This window comes from Quercus lobata, chromosome 12, assembly GCF_001633185.2.
Source record: "Quercus lobata isolate SW786 chromosome 12, ValleyOak3.0 Primary Assembly, whole genome shotgun sequence".
In the NCBI taxonomy this organism is placed as follows: domain Eukaryota; kingdom Viridiplantae; phylum Streptophyta; class Magnoliopsida; order Fagales; family Fagaceae; genus Quercus; species Quercus lobata.
The window spans coordinates 25,987,186-26,002,873 of record NC_044915.1 but is presented as its reverse complement, the minus strand read 5'-3'; the positions used below and the strand labels follow the sequence as shown (position 1 = coordinate 26,002,873).

Below are 15,688 nucleotides of genomic sequence, written 5' to 3'. Positions count from 1 at the left end.
ACATTCAAATTACTTAAATTCAAAAGTGATAATATATTACAAATTATCCAAAAATAATAATTTATTTTCATCATATTCATCAAATTGCCTAATCAACCCCATCTAAGTCAACGATATTATCATATTTATAATTTTGTAGATTTATTTCTTTATTAAAATTTTCTTCATCGTTATTCGTCAATTACATTTACTATCTCTTCTTATTCTTTTTATTTTAATAATTTTTTTTGGCATTCTAGTTTCTTGGAATTATAACAATAACGATAAAAATAAAAATAAATTTTAAAATATTAAAGTGAAAGGTAAGTGTGTACTGTGTAGTCTAATTATAGGAGAAAGGGAAAAAAAACTTATAAATATATTATTTTAGTAGGCTAAATTAAGTAAACTAATAATTTTTTTGCTAAAAACAAGTCTAACAAATTGTTAAATTCAAATAAAAGTACAAATTTTAACAAAAAATCTCATTTTAAAGTATTTGTCTATATATCGTACAATACGTACGATTTTTTGATATGATACGATTTATACGATACGCATACTGTATTGTACGATTCATGAGCACTTACGATATGCCGATACGATATGAAACTTTTTCCACACGATAGGATACGTATTGTACAATATTTATTGCGTATCGTACGATACTGACAACTATGAATATAGTGGCGCAAGATGCTTGTTAACCATTTGAGACCAGTTCCTTTAAAAAGCCATGCACCTCTGCTGTAGGTTATATTTTGTGCTATAGTACTTATGGTGTACTGGCATAAATTTGCTCCTCCTTGCCAACTTTAGTCATTACTACAAAAAACTAGTTTTACAATCACTTTTTTTTTTTAGCAATTTTTAAAACCGCCACTATAGGAGATCTAAAACAACGTTTTTAAAACTGCCACAATAGGTTGAACTATTATGGTAGTTTAAAGCCGATGTTTTTTAAACTGCGGCTATAGTTACCCTACAACGGCGCTTTAAGAAACTGTCACAATAGGTATAGTTATTACGGCATTTTAAAACAGCCGCTATAGATTTGAAATTAGTATTTTTATTTTTATTTCTTTTTTGTATTTTAAATGACATACAATGGCAGTTTTAAAACTGTCGCTATAGGTTTGCTCATATTAAAGACCTATTACGATGGTTTTAAAACCGCCATTATAGGTTTGAAATTAATTAATTATTTTTTTTTTTTTGCATTTTAAATGACATATTACGGAGGTTTTAGAATTGCCGATATAGGTTTGCTCATATTCAAAATTTGATAAAAAGCCCCAACTTAATGATCTATAGTGGAAGTTTTAAAACTGCCGCTATATGTTTTATTATGTATAAACCTATAGTGGCGATTTAAAAACCGTCGTAATATATCTTTAAAATTCAAAAAAAAAAAAATCTCAACTTAATGATCTATAGCATCGGTTTTAAAACTGCCGTAATAGCTCATATTAAAGACTATTACGACGGTTTTAAAACCATCACTATAGGTTTGAAATTTTAATTTTTGTGTTTTAAATGACCTATTACGGTGGTTTTAAAACCGTCACTATAAGTTTGCTCATATTGAAGCCCTATTCATAATTATCAAATTTCATATATATATATATATATAAATGATTGTTTTTAACAACGTTAATGTGTTTGATAAGCTTGGTGATAGAGAGTAATTATGTTTGTGTATGTGTGTTTAACAATTAGTTTATTTCTCAAAAAAAAAAAAAAAAAAAAAAACAACATTAACCATCTATTTCCCCTAAAAAAAGAAAGAGAAAACCCAGCCCTTTTTCTTTGACAACCTTAAGAGCATTGATATTAGCTAGTAAACATTGGGCTTTTATAAATTATCTTAAGAACTTTTTATTCAATAAATTATTATGCTTCACATAATATGCCAAATTATTTTCTAAATTTCCAGATTCATTAAAACTAGTTCTCAAAATATCAAAATAAATTAAACTAAACACATGCATTAAAATAAGGGTAATAAAATATATATAAATATATATATATATATATATATATATATATGTTAGATCAGGTTAGACCAGATTGGTTGAAAAAATATCAACCCGAGCTCGACCCAATTCAAGACTTAAAATAAAATTCCAACTCAGCCCAAACTAACCCACAAAAACTCAACTAGAGGCATCGGCTTTATTTAGATTGATTGGCTTTGCTATTTTAGTGGGTTGGATACACACCCCTAGTGCCAACATTGCAATGATGTGATCTCATGTTCCCATTTAAATTACACAACTAAGCAACATGGAGTAGAAAGTTCAATGCTAATCTATGAGGCAATGTAAACGTGAGGCCAAGCAAAGTAAAATGGTGGAATAATTATTTAGAAGACTAACAAATAAAAAAAACACAAAATATATTATTACTTCATAGTTGGAATCAATAATTGCAAATACCTAGAAGAAGAAGTTTTATGATTTATTACATTACACCATAGAATTATTAGTAATAGGTGGTTGGAAATATGAGTTGAAGTAGTATGTGGTATTTTGGTAATATTTTTCTGTGAGGGCCAATAACATGCCTAGTCCTTGGCAATCAAACATTCTCAGTCACCACTTGGACATCGTTTTACTTTCTCAGCCTTATGTGGGGGTAATGGGAGAGTACCTGGAGACTATCCACCACCACTAGGCCCAGATGGAGGAACAGAAACATTTATAGGCAATATCTCAAAATTGATACTCTCAAAATTAGGACCTAGTTTTATACTCTTAGACCTTAGTGTGGGGTGAACTATGCTTAGTGAGGTCGATGGAGGATCACCTGGATTATGTATGAGGCTAGGTCCAAATGGAACAGGAACATTTTTAGGCAACATTCCAAAATTGATACTCTCAAAATTAGAACCTAGTTTTACACTCTCAGACTTTAGTGTGGGGGGAACTGTGGGAAATTGGGTCAATGGAGGATCACCAAGATTATGTATGGGGCCACGTTCAGATGGAGGAGTAGGAACATTTTTAGGCAACGTCCCAAAATTGATACTCTTCTCAATATGCACCAAGTTGTAAGGAGGCAATATTGGTATTTTGGCTAACATTTCAAATTTCACCCTCTTAGAAAGTGTCAGGCCTTTATTTTCATTCTCAACATGCACAACTTTGGCATATGTGATACATAATGCCAATCATTTGGAAATTTTAGGAGGAAGTTTGTAAATTAGACAAGAACAAGAATAAAATATACCCATCTGGTATTGCAGACGAGCGAAACTACCTATTGGGTTGGGGGGCCATCCACCCCTAAAACTATGAGCTTTCCTCTCAAAAGAGAATTAAATTAGATATTTTGAATTCAACCTATGAAGAGTACCTTAAGGAAATTATAAACGAGAAAAAGACTATTTAGTGTATTATGAAGATAGTATAAATTTTTAAAATATATTTTTTAGTATGAAAAAACTCTTTCAAATTCTTAATATTGTACGAGAATATTGAGATTTATTATGTAATCTTATATGAAAAGTTAATATTCAATTAAAGCTTATAACCTTTAAAAGTCCAAAAGAGAAATTAAATTAATAATTTTAAGGAAGTTATGGATGAAAATAAAACCATAAGTGTTAAAGTGTATTATAAAGATGTTAAAAATATCTAATATTTTTTTTTTTTTTAGTATAAAAAATCCTTTAGAATTCTCAATATTGTATGAGAATCTCTCATTGAGATTTACGTAATCTGAGGAGTTATCAGTTGATATTTAATTAAAGTTTATAACATTAAAATTCTAAAAGAGAAATTAAACCAAAAACTTTGGAGTGGTGTTAGTTTACTTCTTTTCATAGTGTACGGAGTTTTTCATTGCCTTTTTTTTAAGTAAACACATAACTATACATATTACATATATGCATTTGTGTTTCTAAATAATTTTAATTACTTTTGAGATAACAATCTCCTTGCACCCCCCACAAGGAAAAATTCCTAGTTCTGCCCTAAATGCACCCCCACAAGGAAAAATTCCTGGTTCCATCCCTAATTGCAGAGTTGTCTTTTATTTATTTATTTATTTTTATTATTATTATTTTTTAAGGATCTAAGGCTTAATCTAGTTTTAAGTAAATGTATCATGGATCTTATATTAATTGGAGGAAAACAGAAAAAAAAAGAAAATGAGCCATATATCCAACTTAAATAAATGTAGTTTAGAAAATTTATTATGAATGCCTTGTAAATTTGGTTGACATCACAAAAGGCACGCCTTGTAAAATTAAGGGATCTTGATATCTTGCAACAGTCAGAGCTGCCATTGAGCCATATCTTTTAGCTGCGAATTCATTAACTTTTTAATTCAGGAGTTTTTTCATTAGCATACGATATTTAGATTACGGAATAATTTTTTACATCAAAGTTTCTTCTACACATTTGAAGCAGTTGGTCATGCACATTCATCCTCCAACTTCATGAAAATATCAAAACAAATAAGCACTTCAATAAAACAATTCTTGAAGAAAATATTGAAACAAAAACTATCCAATTCCATACCAAAATTGTAGTTTTAGGACCTAATAATTCAGTTATTGTCTGCAATTTATTTGTTTGTAATAATTTTTTGTTAAATACTTTGGGCCAATGATCTATGTTTGTTTGGGCTGGTATGTGGTTTTTTGGACTGATTTGTAATGTTGTTTAAGCAAGATTGTGGAGGAGGGCCAAGTTTTATTTTCTTTAGGCCCAAATTCAAATTCAACCCTAATATATAGATATAATTTTATATATATAAAATTTGACAATTACGATAATTATTAATAGACATTTATTTTGATTGTCATCATATAAGAAATATTAAATATCATTGTGTAAGAAATATTAAATAAGAAATTTGATAATTATGGGAGTTATTAAAAATAGTTATATTATGATTATGCTTTTATAGATATTTATTATGATAATTATTATAAAAAATAATTATTGTAATAATTAATAGATTTGTATCATTATTTTTAATTATATGTAATTATGGTAAATATTAATAGATATATTTATAATGATTATGTTTGTATATACAACTATCTATTATACTAATTAAAAAAAATATGATAGCACAAGATTCTAATTAAAGCGTTTAAATAAATAAAAGAATTCTAACTCAATTAAAAATATACATTAAAATATTGATTTATAAAATCAGGAAACCTCAAAAGTTTATGTGACATTACATATTAGTAGTAAAATCCCAACCCTCCAGCTTCCAAAAAGGTTACTATCCACAAATCAAAGCGGCTTAAATTTAGAAAACAAATAAAAAAATGAAACAAGAAGAAGAAGAAAGAATTGTGGCACTTACAAAGCTAGCTGTCAACGAATCTCTTCCATTCTAACATTTGCAAAGCTTTGGGTGATGGGAGGAGTATATGATTTCTAAACACAGTAGAACTACCCATTATGTATCTTTCATTAGATAAAATAAGTAACAGTAGGATTGTCATTCAACCTGTAGCTTGCAAAGGAAAGCATGCATTCATGTCTGCATAATGACCTATATCTATAAGATAAGGAAACTAATGAAGGGTACATACGTACGTAGATTCATGGTTTCATCACATATAAATGTATATGAGGTCTCGATCAAACTTGTAGTACACCAGAACTCGAAAGCTTGTCGAGATGGTCATAGCTAGTCAAAATATGTTGTTCTTGGTGGCATTTGCTCTGCATGTCCTAACTTTTGCTTTTCCTATAGAAGCCAGAAGGCTTTCAACAAAGGCTTCTTCCCACTTGGTGCATGTTGATCAGAATGAAAATATAGGCCTGACTCTTTGTAAGAGGGTGAGATTTTGGATGTTGGCCAAAATACCAATATTGCCTCCTTACAACTTGGTAAGGAAAATACTTTTCATGCGTGTGTGTCTGTGTAAATTTTTGTTGACTAAAGGACTTGACCCTCTAGGTCTAGGGTATAATTCATATAGAGCTTGTGGAATTTTCATATTTGTTAAAGATTATGTTTATATTGGGTTTGTTATATATATATATATATATATATTCTATTAGGGTTTTTTGTATTATATTTAGATAATAATAAGGATGTAGCTGTAAAAAACTTTTTCCAAAGACGTATTTTGTTAGGTTCAATTACAAAACCTTCATGTTTTCTCTTCCTATTTTCTCTCTTTTGCATCGATTACAAAACTTTCGTGTTTTCTCTTCCTATTTTCTCTCTTTTGCATCGATCACTACAATTTACTCTGTTACATTTTGATCTTAACAATCTTAACCAAAATTGTGGAAGAAAAAAAAACATAATTAAAAAAAAGAAACCATTATAGTAGTGGATCCACGTGATGTGTGCAGCAGTGCATGGAGGACTACAATAATTAACTAGCGAATAATTGAATATATATATATATATATATATAATAATCATATATTACGGGTACAACTACAAAACGCGGTTTCTGCCATTCATGTTCTTTTTAAGGCAGCAGGACGGTATTATAAAATTGATACGATCAAGATTTAAATCATTTAAAATATCTCCAACTTATTTATATGTTAATATATATATATATATATATATATTTTGGTAGATGTATAATCCAGAGCATTGTATAATTGGATGAAAAGCAGTGACCGGTACCACCTTCCACAAAAAATAGAAAAAAAGAAAAAAAAAAAAGAGAGCAGTGTCCTCAATTCTTCCAGGAAGGTACTGTATTTAGTGGCCGGCAATGAGTTGGCAATTTGGAAACAGTACTGTATGAAGGGACTTGGTTGTCTAGTATGATAGCATCTTCTATTATAGAAAATAATTCAACTTATAACAAGTTGCAGTTTAATAAGTAGTTGAAATTCTTCCAAAAAAGAAAAAAATAAGAAAAAATTGAAATTCAAATTCCGCTGGGTAGTAATATGATATCCGTGATTCCAAATATAAATAGGGAAATTTATTTTATGAGAACTTATTATGAGATCACCATTTTAATATGTAAGATATATTCATATATTTTATTATTATTATTATTATTATTATTATTTTTTACAATAAGATATATCCATATTTATGAGTAGTGGTAGAATGAGGATTTTTTAGTTAGAGGTCTGGATTAAAATAAAAAGGTTGAAGACAAATTAATTCCTAAAAACATTCATTAATTAATATAAATAAAAAGTAATTAATTAATTAAACCCAAAAGTGAATTAACATACAAAATATAGTATACTTATATATTTTTAGTGTCTGGTTTCAATTTACCTTTTGTTTTATGTTGACAAGAATTTTTTTTAATTTTTTATTTTAAATTTTTTATAGTTAGAATTATAGGATCTAATCATCTAGGAACGTCATTCTCCCCCCCCCCCCCCCCCCCCCCAAAAAAAAATAAAACCTTCTAAGAACGTTCTCATAATCCGACTCCACAAAAATCTTTGAGTTAGTCCTCAGGTTTGGCTTCCTATTTTTTTTTTTTTTTTTTTTTTTCATAATTAGATATTTGGAAGAGGGGAATTTAAACCTTAAACGTCTTTGTTGAAACATTAGAAAATTCTAGTTGAGTCATAATTAAAGCTGTAGACAAATCTACTATATTTAAAGAGGCTAAAACTCCTTTTCCTCTCAATTTCAATATTTTTTACAGGGTGGTGTGTACTGTGTTTCTCATGTAAGCAAAGAGGATATGAGCCATTTGACACATCCAATGTGACTGTAAATTACAATTGTGGGAATTGGAGTACTAGTTCTGAAGCTTCCAAAAAATGTATTTTATGATAACTAGACAAGGAAATTTACATGTCCACAGATTGATACTCTGAACCAAATTTAATTATAACATATTCAATGCATTATCCTACTTAAAAAATTCAATACCATTTGCCAGCTAGCTTTGGGATCTGAGTAAGAAGTCAGTCATCTTCATATAAAAATTGTCATCATCCACCATGTATCATATGATGGCATTCAAGTGATTTTCACAGGCAACAAGGGGCATAGTGTCATGGTTCCCACTATAAAAATTGATGGACACTAGTGGGAAAATGAAATCAATCTTACCAGCCAGTTGTTTGTGCAACCAAAATATTTTAGCACTATACCTTTTCTTTCTTTTGCTTTTATTGCTCAACTCTTTCAGTGCATTCTTCTATTCTACACTACTTATCTTCGAAATTGTAGGCTCTTAGGCATTAAAAAAAAACATCATGGGCATCACTGGGGTATGCGTAAGATTAATTGGAGACATGTTGCATGCATTTGGAAACTCAAAACCAAGCTCAGCAGCTCATCTTGATGAAGACCATTCTACATGCAAGCCACAAAATGCTTGCAAAGTTGATGACACAATGGTTAGAGCTCTAATCACTGTGTTTGGCATGGAAAACAATGGAAGAATCAAGAAGGAAAATGCACGTCGAGTAGTGGAGAAGCTTGGTTTAACATATAGTTCTGAAGAAGACAAGTCTAGCTTTGAGCTACCTGCAGGTGATCAAGATGGTGTTGGCCTAGAAGATGATGAAGTGCCTGTAGAGGAGGTGCTTGGTGGATTGGAGGACATGTCAAAGCGCAATGAGCTACTACATGAAGCCTTCAAAATCTTTGACAAGGATGGTAATGGATTTATAGAGGCAGTGGAGTTGAAGAGGGTGCTGGATTGCTTGGGATTGGACTGTGGGTGGGATATGGGTGAGATTGAGAAGATGGTAAAGGCTGTGGATTTGAACTTCGATGGGAAGGTTGATTTCGGTGAGTTTGAGTTAATGATGAAGTAAAATGTCATTACAAGGAACAGATTATTAAATTTGTTCTGCTAATTGTATATTGTTCTCAAATTTTCATCAATAAGAAAATTTTGGATAATTAACGTATGATTTTATTGATTCTCTCTCTCTCTCTCTTCAACTTTTTTTTTTAAAATTTTTTCTTTTATGGATAATTTGATTTTTTTTTTTTTTGATATCATGGATAATTTGATTGTTACTACAGGAAAGATGAATTTGAATCTTGAATGTTTCTATTGAAAATACCAAAAAATACTAACTAATTTAGTTACAAGACTTGTGGCTCCAACTTAAAATTTTTAAATTATGATTTTATTTCTTAAATCTAACAATATACACATTATTAAGTATTTTTTTTTATAGTAAATTGTTAAGTCATTTTTAAACTACTTGTCATTGGATGCAATATCTAATATAGACCATGTCGAGGGCTATTTTTGCTAGAAGTCAAAAGCCCAACACAAAGCAAGGCCCTGTTCCATTTGAATGTTATAGATTGGGCCTATTTTGGGTTTTTGCATGGGCCTAAAGCATATATTTGAATGCCACTTGCAAAATTTAAGAACCCATAAAAGGCTCACTTGTCAGTCACTCTCATGCATAAGAGCATTAGCATTGGGGAATGCTAATGCCAAATGTAAGGGATATTTGGCATTTCAAGGCTCAAAATGTATTGCATCAGGAAATGCTATTGCTAAGTATTGCAAATTTTTTATTGCGATGGTGATTGGGAGAAAGAAAGAATAAATGATGGTGATTGGGGGAAATATTATTTTATTTTGTAGATATATTGTTTTAATGAGTAGAATAGGAAAATAAAAGTTTGGGATGTAAAAAGTATTGTAAAATTGGATGGTATAATTGATAAAGTAGTTTTTTGAGATGGTAAAATAAGATAGAGTAGCATTTCCTGATGCTAATGCTAAAGAACACTAGTTGCTTTGCTTTATGTTACTGAAATTTCGGCCTGACAATTTTTAGCGAAGAAAATGTATTTGACTTCATTGAAAGCTCTCTGGAGAGGTTTTGCACATTTAGCAGGTTCCCTAGGTGCCATTTTGGTCCAAAGGGTTCATAAAATTGAGTTTAGTCGACAAATTATGCAAATTGTGACTAAACCATCTCACCCTAGCTAAGATCCAAACAAAAACAAAAGTACTGAAGAGCTTGCCATTTGTTTAGCAATACAACAACTAAAAGCTTTAATGCTTATTCAAATTTCAGTCTTAAGGAAGCCTCAACCCTGCTATAGAGCTTGCCATCGAGCCTTGCATTGACAACGTATTACTTCTACCTCATCTACCATACTTATATTAATCTAAGCTTCTGAGCCACAAAAGAGCAGTAGACTATTAAGCTTCTGAACCACAAAAGAGCAGTAGACTATTAAGGGAATTTAACATACGTAACAATGCAATAGTGCCTCTCTCACTCTCTCTCTCTCTCCTTTTTTATTTTCCTCATTTATTTATTTATGACTTAATAAAGATTCAAGGTATTTTCATTTATTTTTTTCCCCTTTGTCTAGCACCTTTGGGTATCTCTTTGCATGTACTACTAGCCTCTATTAAACAAGGAATGCGAATTTTGGGCTTAGATTCTTTTTTATTTATTTAACTCAAGGTGATTGGGCCAATTTCCTTTTTATTTTGCGTTTCCAAAACTCAACCCCAGCAGATATTAAATTAGTTTCAAATGGAGTGGAACAAGCATCACGGGTGTCAGAAATCACATTGATGTTACTTCCTAATAGCCCAACCAAATAACTTTTAAATTTTAGTTCTTTTATTGATAATTACACTCATCTAGTGGTCATGAACTCACAATCTCACCATTCATCTCCCTTACAAGGACAAGGACAAGATGTGCCATTTGAGAGGTTTCATTGACAACAATTTTAATTTTTCAAAATATTAAAGGTCCCCAATTGATGACAAACTAAACACCAAGCTCATCTTGTTAAGCCTAAACGATACTGACGATTAATATACAGCCATCAGTCTTCAACATAAGATACATCCATGAGCTCAACCTTGCTATGCATTTGATATTGGATGTAGACCTCAATCATGAAGACCAGCCAACTCTTGCCAAAATAATCATGTTGGCATGGCCATGACCTCTCTACTATTGCATGAACATTGTAATGAAGACACTTAAAATAGAGTATCTTCATTTAACATTGGACCACTCATGATTCCAGTTTTCATATTGCTATTATTAATATTGGTGTGTCCAAGTCCAATGCCGGGATTCTGCCCAGAAACTGTCATTCCAGCATATGAGGCATCATCGCCATGGACGGTGACTGTGATGGTTGGTGCGACATTTGGACCCCGACGCAGATTCTGGGCATTAAGAGGTTGCGGTGTACCTAAATGACTCTGAAGAAGCTGAATCAAAGTAGAGTTTACGGAGCCTCGAGTAACCATATCTTCAGCTAACTTCACCTGAAATCACATACAAAGTTATTAGCCTTCTCTTTTGTATTGTTCTATTTTAAGTAATGCTACTAGAACATACACACATATAAATATATATACCTTGGCTCTCAAAGCTTCCACATCTGATTTTAGGACTCGATTGTTTGTATCAGCAACGCGATACTGTTGAGTAGCATCTGTGAGCTGCTTGTATAGAGACGCATTTTCTCCTTTCAGCTGTTCAACCTGAGAAAGAATACATGAGTTAAACCAAATTAGCTTTAAACTACTAAAGGACCATTATGTTGGAAAAATGGTTAGACATAATTTATTATTTCTTAATAGTTTAAGTTCATGGTATTAGATTAATTGATATTGAGTTAGAATCATGTCTTCACTTTAACTCTTACTTAAAATGATAAAGATGCATTGGGATTCATTTATTCAGGAGTGTTAGAATGATGATTAAATTCATTATTTCCTAACGGTTTAAACTTTTTAGACAATTGACAGTGTTATTGGTAGTTAACACATTCAATGACATTTTTGAGTCAAATAGTCGGTGGGTTGCCAATATTCCTCTTCTTTTTTATCCTTTCTCAGTAGCTATAAATATAATCACTAATCAAATAACACAAGCTCCCAAAAACATAGGATACCTGCAGCTCAAGCTCTTGTAGATGTGCTTGTTTTCTTTTTCTTGATCGCCTAGCAGACTCCCTGTTAGAAACCATCCTGGAGACACAGAAAGTCAGTAACAATGCATGTAGTTTGATTTAGGAAGAATTTGATATCTCTATTGTAGTTCATATACCTTCTGATGCGTTTTATATCAGTGGGGTCTGTGCTCTGCTCACATGGACCAACTTCAAACTCAGCATCTTCGTCATCTGATTGATCATGCGAGGAACCACTGGTAGTTCCTCTTGCTTGATTATCACCAACATTTGGTTTATTATCCGAGGTTGGACTGCTAACTTGACAGATTACAGATTCTAGTGACAACAGAAAAACAAGCGCAAGCATGTAAATTAGGAGCAAAAACTAAGATAACTTTGAAACTTGCATGTGCACAAGTGTATCATACCACAAATTGATGACTGGGCGTCCATGGTTGCTGCAAAGTTGGATTGCTTGAAAGTGAGATGTTGAGAACCTAGAAGTGTTTCAGTTAGTCCACCACAACTTGAAAATAAAGTTATTAAGTCCTGTATTTACGAAAAAGAACATAAGTTAGATTGTTGTGCTCTATGCCAAATAGATACTGAATCATGAGCTTGTAATTGCACCATCTAACATGTTTAAGAGAGTAGAACATGTTTACTCCATCTAACATACCACTTGTTCAGAGAGCAGTTTTTGTGCCCATCAATCAACAAAACCTACTCATGTCTACCAAATATGTAACTAAGTGGTGCTTGAATTAATTAGTTAAGTCAGTCCTGTTAAGAGTTGAGAGTTAAGACTATCACCAACCAACCCCCCGTGGCATGTCATGACATTTTTATTTATTTATATACAAGATAGAAATACTATTCTAATCTAATTTAAGTGTATATGTGTGTAAAGTTCTCTCCTGAAAACTTAAACATCAGCCCTTTCCCCCCCCCCACACCTAATAAACACTTATACTTATAGAGTGACCATCATACTAAAGGTGTACGGTGATGGCATGTCATGACATTGAATTGACGGTGGTCTTTTTGATATAGTAACTTATTACTAGTTTATTTTTAAAGCCAATTTATGTATTATTTTTTAAAACTCAATTTTTTTCTAATATAATTATAATTTTTTCTAATTTATATTTTAAGAAAAAAAAACCCCAATGAAATTAAAATAAGTTACCCTTTCTTCTTTTTTTTTTTTTTTTTTTTTTTTTTTTTTTGGTGAGTAAGGATAATTTTCATTTAGAAGAAATAAAAAGGAGACCAGGAACTGCCAATCAGCATCAACAAGAGCCGAAGTTGGGATAAAGTTGATGGGCTAGAGTCCCTAAGTCATACAAAAGGAGGCGAGGCAAATTATGAGCTAGTCCATTAATGGATCTAGGGAAAAAAGAGAAAGATACACCATCAAAGAAAAAACAATTGGACTGAAATGAAAATAAGTTATCCTAAACATAGAATAAATTAATTTACTACAGCAGCAGCTACTATACGAAAAAAAAAAAAAAAAAAAAAAAAAAAAAAAAAAAACCCTCTCTCAAAACTATGTGATATAAATTTTTTTTTTTTTTGGGGTAAGTATGTGATGTAAGTTAACCATGTAGGTATGATAAGAGGTTAAACAGGACGAATATCATTTTCCTAGGCTATGCTTTCCCCACTTAATTATCAGAACTTCTAATTAACCATTTCACGTTCACCTAAGAAAGCAGCATGTTTCTCAGCAAAAAGAAAAGAAAAGAAAGCAGCATGTTTCTTTTGAAAGCGATTGGCCAAGTTGGCAAAAAAAAAAAAAAAAAACTCCTCTTAACCTAACTTTGTCAATTATTCCTCCACCAACCATAAAATAGATTATTAATAAATAAAAAGCTACTTTCATTACTATTATTAAAATATTATAATCCTAGAATAGCTCTTCACTAGAAAGTGCATCCTATTAATTTTTGAGTTTGACGTGAATCCAATGTTCCAGCACGCTGAATATAACATGATTTGGCCACTTGTTTGTGTCATGTTTTTGTATCATACCTTATATACCACGATATATGATATGAAACCTAGGTACTTACTTATACCATTCATTAAAAAAATTATTAAGTGGTTTTCATGCCTAGCTAACTTAAACCTTTATATTTAACTTCCAAATTAATATTTTTTTTATTAGGGTTCTGTTGTACAAATTGACACGACCATATCTACTACACATTGGAATCCAATACCATGTTCTCTAATCCAATCTCCATTAGATATGTTCCTCAAATAATCATTACTTCATGAGAAAATTTGGACCATATGATACATACATGTAGCATGGAACAGCAAGATTCGAACAAAATTAATTTTGTACATTTAAATGGCCTAAAATAAATGAAAAATATTAAAATTATTACAAATTTTATTTAAAAAACTTACAAGTAACATAATATAATTTTTTTTAAATTTTTATAATAAAAGTTTAAGGGTCCGTTCGGTACATACACTTAAGTAACAGTTTTCAATTTTTAAACAATATTACACATATTGCTATCCATTTTTTCACCTATATTTTCAAAAAATACAAAAAATATTATTAGAACAACAAACCCTAAATTACTTAGATGCAAATTTATAAAATAAAATTTGTAATATTACAACATTATTCAAAACATAATCGTTACTTAATATTAGTTAAGTAGGGCATATGGCCCAAAAGATCACGGTCCTGGATTTGATACGTCTTCATAACTCAGCACAGATGTTGACGTGGCAATAACCGAGCACAGAAGCAAAGTATATATCGGAATCGGATGCTAAAACAAATATATATACAGAGAGAGAGAGAGAGAGAGAGGGAGAGAGAGAAACCTTATGTTTGAAAGAAAAGCCAAGATCACCATCACCGAAAATGACATCGAGTTCTTCAGCGAAAGGATGAGCTGTGTCTCGGGTTTCGGTCGTGGGGCTCCTTATAAACTCTGCAAGAGCCAACTCGGACTCGCTTCGTTTCAGGTTTGAGCACAACGTTGCTGCTGCTGCATGCTCTGCCAGGTTTTGCTCCATTATTGTTTCTATAACTGTACTCCACCACCGGTGAGAATAGAGAGAGAGAGAAAGAGAGAAAAAGAGAGAAAGGGGGAAAGAGTATTGGGTGTGGGCACAGAAATAAATAGGAGAAGAGGAGTGAGAAAAGTGAGAGAGAGAGAGAGAGAGAGAGAGAGAGAGAGAAGTAAAGTAAAGGAAGTGTGATGGCGAAGTACAGGGGAGTCTCTGTCAGTGTGATAGAGAGGGAAAAAAAAAGGTAGGGCGGCACATGAAGTTAAAAGTTTTGACGTGTTTAATTGTTTGAGGGGGAGAAAATGTCTTTTCATGCTTGATTAAGAGAAATTATGTATTTCTAATTAGTTCAATTGGTAGAATATTTTATTGTTATAGTTATGTATTTTTTATGTATAGTTATTTTACAAGTATAAAATTCTCCTGAGAAAGGAAGGAAAATGTTTGGGTGTTCAAGACATCAGAAGAAGTTTTACATACACATATACTTAGATTAAGTTTAAATAGAATTTATATAATCTATTAAAAATATATATAATAAAGGTATTATAATAGTTTTTAAAAAATATTATTTTATTGTCAAATAAGAGATAAAAATTATTATTAAAAGCAGACATCATAAATTAATACTGTTTAAAAAAAAAATTGTATTAATTACTTATGCGCATGCTAAGCTATACATAATTGATCTGAAATGAAATCATTCTAGTTATAATTATGAAATGTTACAATTATTATTGAAATTAAAACACAGTTTCATGTTCAATATATATGTATAGTTAGTGTGTGACTATTACCATCCATATTTTGTTGAGAGTTTCAATCAACTGTT

At 31.1% G+C, this 15,688-nt stretch overlaps 2 protein-coding genes across 2 annotated transcripts; one reads left to right on the top strand and one right to left on the bottom strand.

The window, feature by feature from the left end:
• Positions 1-8,002: 8,002 nt before the first annotated feature.
• LOC115971072 (probable calcium-binding protein CML43) lies at positions 8,003-8,795 on the top strand. The gene has a single exon (XM_031090752.1). The coding sequence runs from the start codon at positions 8,157-8,159 to the stop codon at positions 8,721-8,723; it is 567 nt and encodes a 188-aa protein (XP_030946612.1). The 5' UTR covers positions 8,003-8,156; the 3' UTR covers positions 8,724-8,795.
• Positions 8,796-10,499: 1,704 nt separating this feature from the next.
• On the bottom strand, positions 10,500-14,988 carry LOC115970041 (basic leucine zipper 9). The gene is made up of 6 exons (XM_031089701.1): positions 14,668-14,988; positions 12,243-12,363; positions 11,970-12,150; positions 11,815-11,890; positions 11,276-11,401; positions 10,500-11,182 (listed from the first exon to the last, which is right to left on the bottom strand). The coding sequence occupies exons 1-6, from the start codon at positions 14,860-14,862 to the stop codon at positions 10,889-10,891; spliced, it is 993 nt and encodes a 330-aa protein (XP_030945561.1). The 5' UTR covers positions 14,863-14,988; the 3' UTR covers positions 10,500-10,888.
• Positions 14,989-15,688: the final 700 nt, after the last annotated feature.

Excerpts from the sequence above, each read along its gene's own strand:
- LOC115970041 (XM_031089701.1), bottom strand. The coding sequence starts at position 14,862 with ATGGAGCAAAACCTGGCAGAGCATGCAGCAGCAGCAACGTTGTGCTCA. Across the intron at positions 12,151-12,242 it reads CGCCCAGTCATCAATTTGTG|AATCTGTAATCTGTCAAGTT; the intron begins GTATGATACACT and ends TGTTGTCACTAG. Across the intron at positions 11,891-11,969 it reads GATATAAAACGCATCAGAAG|GATGGTTTCTAACAGGGAGT; the intron begins GTATATGAACTA and ends CTGTGTCTCCAG.
- LOC115971072 (XM_031090752.1), top strand. The coding sequence starts at position 8,157 with ATGGGCATCACTGGGGTATGCGTAAGATTAATTGGAGACATGTTGCAT.